The sequence below is a fragment of the Engraulis encrasicolus genome, chromosome 13 (assembly GCF_034702125.1).
Source record: "Engraulis encrasicolus isolate BLACKSEA-1 chromosome 13, IST_EnEncr_1.0, whole genome shotgun sequence".
NCBI lineage: Eukaryota > Metazoa > Chordata > Actinopteri > Clupeiformes > Engraulidae > Engraulis > Engraulis encrasicolus.
This window is the reverse complement of record NC_085869.1, coordinates 39,871,941-39,876,940: the sequence shown is the minus strand read 5'-3', so window position 1 is coordinate 39,876,940 and position 5,000 is coordinate 39,871,941. Positions and strand designations below refer to the sequence as shown.

General features: G+C 47.2%; 1 protein-coding gene across 1 annotated transcript in view; it reads left to right on the top strand.

The window, feature by feature from the left end:
- The window catches only part of LOC134460545 (uncharacterized), a 41,926-nt gene that overhangs the window by 739 nt on the left and 36,187 nt on the right, over positions 1 to 5,000 (top strand). The window contains exons 1-3 of the mRNA XM_063212926.1: positions 1 to 1,451; positions 1,849 to 2,388; positions 3,631 to 3,855. The exon at positions 1 to 1,451 is cut by the window's left edge and continues 739 nt beyond it. Of these exons, the coding sequence (XP_063068996.1) occupies positions 1 to 1,451; positions 1,849 to 2,388; positions 3,631 to 3,855 (2,216 nt within the window). The remainder of the gene's footprint in view (positions 1,452 to 1,848; positions 2,389 to 3,630; positions 3,856 to 5,000) is intronic.

Below are 5,000 nucleotides of genomic sequence, written 5' to 3'. Positions count from 1 at the left end.
AATGATGGAGTTAATCAGAGATGATTCGGCTGGTGAAGTAGGGACAGTTCAGACAGGCAAGAAGAAAGTATATCTGCAAGCAGGAAAGGTTACCACTGTGCATGTAAGGGCCTGTGCTGGAATTCAATTTAAGGGCCAGAGTCTGCTGTTCGTCCCCTGTGACCTCCCTGACCTACCTGATGGCATAACTGTAAAAGAAGGACTGGTTGCCGTGACAGCAGGGCAGAGTATGTATGTGGCCCTTCCGATCAGGAATACAAACAGTTATGACATTAGACTGAATCCACGCACAGTCCTTGGTCATCTGCAAGCAATAAAAACAGCATATTCAGTCCATTCAGAACAACCACTTGCTGCTGAAAAGGGAAAGGGACTTGAGTCTCCAATGGACCAGGGAAATAATGATGCGGACAAGGAAACCAGACATAAACCGAGCCAGTGGGATCCCCCAGTCAATTTGGACCACTTAGAGGTGTGGCAGCAAGAGCAGGCAAGGCAGTTGCTACGAGAAGAGTGCCACGCCTTTGCATATGATGATGAGGATATTGGGTGCATTCCCTCCTTGAAATTACACATCACATTGCATGACACCACTCCTGTTAAGAAAACATACATGTCTGTGCCCAAACCCCTTCACCAGGAAGTAAAAGAATACATCCAAGACCTACTCAACCGTGGCTGGATAGCTCAGTCAAGATCACCATATGCCTCACCAATAGTATGTGTGAGAAAAAAAGATGGTAGTCTGAGATTATGTTGTGATTATAGGGAATTAAACAGGAAATCAGTTCCTGATAGCCACCCCATACCCAGAATACAAGACATGCTGGACTCTCTGAGTGGTAGCTCTTGGTTTTCAGTCCTGGATCAGGGCAAAGCCTATCACCAAGGCTTTTTAGAAGAGCAAAGCCAGCCCTTGACTGCTTTTATTACACCTTGGGGGCTATACCACTGGATCCGTATCCCTTTTGGACTCAGTTCAGCCCCCGCTGAATTTCAAAGGAATATGGAGGAGTGTTTGCTGGGCCTTAGAGATGTCATGTGCCAACCCTACCTTGATGACAATTTAGTGCATAGTTCTAGTTTCGAGACCCATCTTCAGTGCATCCGAACGGTACTGCAAAGATACCAAAAACATGGTGTGAAGTTGAGCCCACGCAAGTGTGAGATGTTCAAAAACAAAGTGCGTTTTCTGGGACGCATGGTCTCCAGTGACGGCTATACCATGGACCCTGCCGAAATAGCACCTGTGTTAGCCTTGAAAGAGAGGACACCTACAACTGTGGGAGACTTGAGAAAGCTCCTGGGATTCCTCTCCTACTACAGAGCATACATACCGAACTTCTCCCGACTGGCCAAACCCCTCTATCAGCTGCTGTCATCCGCTCCTATGAATCAAGCACCCACCGCAGAGGCAAAGGGGAAGAAGGGGGTGAATACCAAACACAAAGGTAACCTGCCGCCACACTATCCCATTAGCTGGACACACAGTCACCAAGAAGTACTAAATTCTTTAATTGACAAGTTAATTGCCCCTCCAATTCTAGGATACCCAGATATGACAGCACCCTTCGTTCTCCATTGTGATGCCTCACAAGAGGGGTTAGGAGCAGTTCTGTACCAGAGACAGAAGGGCAAGATGGTTGTGATAGGCTATGGCTCACGAACACTGACCCCACCTGAAAAGAATTACCACATGCATTCAGGCAAACTAGAATTTTTAGCACTCAAATGGGCAGTGTGCGAGAGGTTTTCGGGATTACTTGTATCATGCCCCACAGTTCACTGTTTATACTGACAATAATCCCTTAACGTATGTCCTCTCTACTGCTAAACTTAACGCAACAGGCCACCGCTGGGTTGCCCAGCTCGCAGATTTCAATTTCTCCATAAAATACCGCCCAGGTCGGTATAATGCTGACGCTGACGGCCTTTCTAGGATGCCCATAGAAACGTATATGCAGCAATGCACAGAAGAGATCTCCCAAGATGCCATTAGTGCGTCGGTGGAAGGGGTGTCAGTGCAGAAGGAGGGATCTCTTGCGTGTATTAGCCCATTAAAAGTGGAGATACTGGACTTGCTGGCCGACCCTCCCCCAACAGACCCCAGTGAGCCTCTCACACCGGAAAAGCTGTTAGACAGCCAAGAAAGAGACCCAGTGATCAGGCCCATCTTGCAGGCTAAGAGAGTAGGCCAGGCCCCAACTGCAGGATCTCTGAGATCAGAGCATCCAGATGTGAGAGTACTCCTTCGCCAGTGGAGTAAACTGTATCTCAACCCAGATGGTGTGCTTTACAGACAGTCAGGGAGTCGGAACCAGCTGATCCTCCCACATGAGTACTGCCAGACTGTGTTCAATACATTACATAAAGAAATGGGACACCCAGGTGTGGAAAGAACAGTAGACCTGATCAGGGAAAGATTTTATTGGCCACACATGCAAGAAGATATTGAGCAATTTGTCATGCATAAATGTGAATGCCTGAAGAGAAAACGTCCACCAAAGCCCACTAGAGCACCCCTGGTACCAATTGTCACTACTCGCCCCTTTGAATTAGTGTCAATGGACTTCCTACATCTGGAAACATGTAAGAATGGCTATGAATACATACTTGTGGTGATGGACCACTACACACGGTTTGCCCAGGCTTACGCCACGAAAAATAAGTCTGCTAAAACCGTAGTGGAAAAGGTGTTTAACGACTTTGCACTCTGTTTTGGATTTCCAGAAAAATTCCATCACGATATGGGACGAGAGTTCGAAAACCAGCTAATGGCTCAGCTACAGAAATGTTGTGGAGTGCGAGCTTCCCATACAACGTGTTACCATCCACAAGGAAACGGACAGGTGGAACGTTTCAACAGAACGCTTTTGTCCATGTTGCGCACCCTGACCGATTCAGAGAAAGCAGACTGGAAGAACTCCTTAGATAAAATGGTGCACGCCTATAACTGCACACGTAGTGAGGCAACTGGATTTTCCCCTTACTACTTGCTCTTTGGCCGCTCTCCCCGCTTGCCCATTGACACACTTTTCAATTTACCAGCAACAGACAAGCAAGAGAGTTACAGAGAGTATGTGCAGAAATGGCAGGACAGAATGCGACAGGCCTATGAAATTGCCTCAAAAACAGCGGTCAGAGAAGCTGAAAGAGGGAAGCAATGCTATGACAGGAAAGTGCATGGAAATGATCTGCAGCCTGGGGGAAGAGTTCTAGTTCGTAATCTGTCTGAAAGGGGAGGCCCAGGCAAGCTGCGGTCGTATTGGGAGGACAAAGTGCATCGGGTTGTGAAAAGGAGGAACAACGATAGTCCTGTCTATGAAGTTATGCCTGAAGGTGGAGGAAAGACAAGAGTGCTCCACAGGAATCTATTGCTCCCATGTGACAGCTTGCCACTGGATGAATCAGAGGATGAGAGACAGGGCAGGGGCCGACGACATCAGAGAGAGACCGGCTTCACAAGAGAACGACCTACAAGAACAGCAAGCACCAGACAAACAAGACACACTGAACACACCGACAGTGAAAGTGAAGAGGACAGTGAGTACATCTGCAGGTTTACTCACGACAGGTGCCAGTCCAGAGAGGACAGCGTGCTCAATCCAGCAGCCCCATCGTTTGTTCCAGACCCTGCAATAGCAACTGGGGAGTCGCACCTGGAAGATGGCGGGGCTGATGCAGCCCTACCAGAGACAGTAGGCCCGGACATCCGGGAAGAGACTCCAGATCCTGAGCGCGACGACCAGCTTGACTCGGCACAGGTATCTGATGAGGAGCCTGATCGACCGCCGGTGAGTACTCGCCCAGAGAGAGAGCGGCGTCGGCCAAGAATCCTCACCTACGAGGAACTAGGTAAGCCATCTGTGGTAGAGGCACGCACAAACAATCTGCAGATAAACTGTAAGTCTCCAGCAGTCCACACTCTGTGGCGCCCCTGGACTGTGATGGACATTAGTGTCCGCGGGTGAAGAGACCCCTATACTCAGACTCTGAAAAAAAAAGACTTTTGTTCAATGTGTGTGTTGGAGATTTCTTGTTTAAGTGATGTATTATGTAATTGAAATGTGTTTACTGACCTACAGCTTACCGCAGAAAGATGTGCAGGCTATCAGGGTATTCCCTATAGCATGAGTGACAGGCATGACTATGTGCCTTTGAGTTTTCCTAAGAAAAGAGTGGCGAACTGAGTTATGATGGTTAGAAATGTGGCCTGTGAAATAGTGTGACACTTTGCTATAATGCATTAATGACCTAAAGAATGTTCTTTATGCCGCTTGACACAGGTGGAAGAGGAGAGTATGGATAATGAAATATGTCTAACAAATGTAATGTTGAAGACATTTTATTTTGAGGGGGAGAGTGTAGCGCCCTCAATGCAATTGTATTGCCTGGAGAAGAATATGTTTTTGGGTTGCAGTTTGTGAACGCACCAGCCCGTCCACTAGGTGGCAGCGCTGCTCTATGCATGTCCAGCTAAACAGAGAAGTAATCGTAATGCAGAGCTGGAGAAAAGAAGCTGAAATGCGCTGTTGCCTGATGGCTGTGTTTTATGTATTTTCAGGTAAGCTGGTGTGTTTTCGGTGTTTCCTTGGTTGATTTTCGACACAGTAACGTGTAATGGAATGAGAATGCTAAATGGCAGTGATCTAGTGTGAAGATTGTTACTGTTTTAGCTTTGTTCGCTGTACTCAAGTTTGCATTGCCTGAACTTCTATGCGGTCACGTGACTATGCAACGAGACCGTCCGTGTGATAATGTTAATTTGTGTTAAATGTAAAACAGAGAAGTAATCGTAATGCAGAGCTGGAGAAAAGAAGCTGAAATGCGCTGTTGCCTGATGGCTGTGTTTTATGTATTTTCAGACCTGTAAAATAAATACTGGTGACATATCGAGACAACTGCCTCCTCGTCGATGAGTCGGTTACATATGCACAACTCCGCTGTTCTTCTATTGACAAATGAATCCTTCAACAGCAGCAGGATTCTCTCCAGAAAAG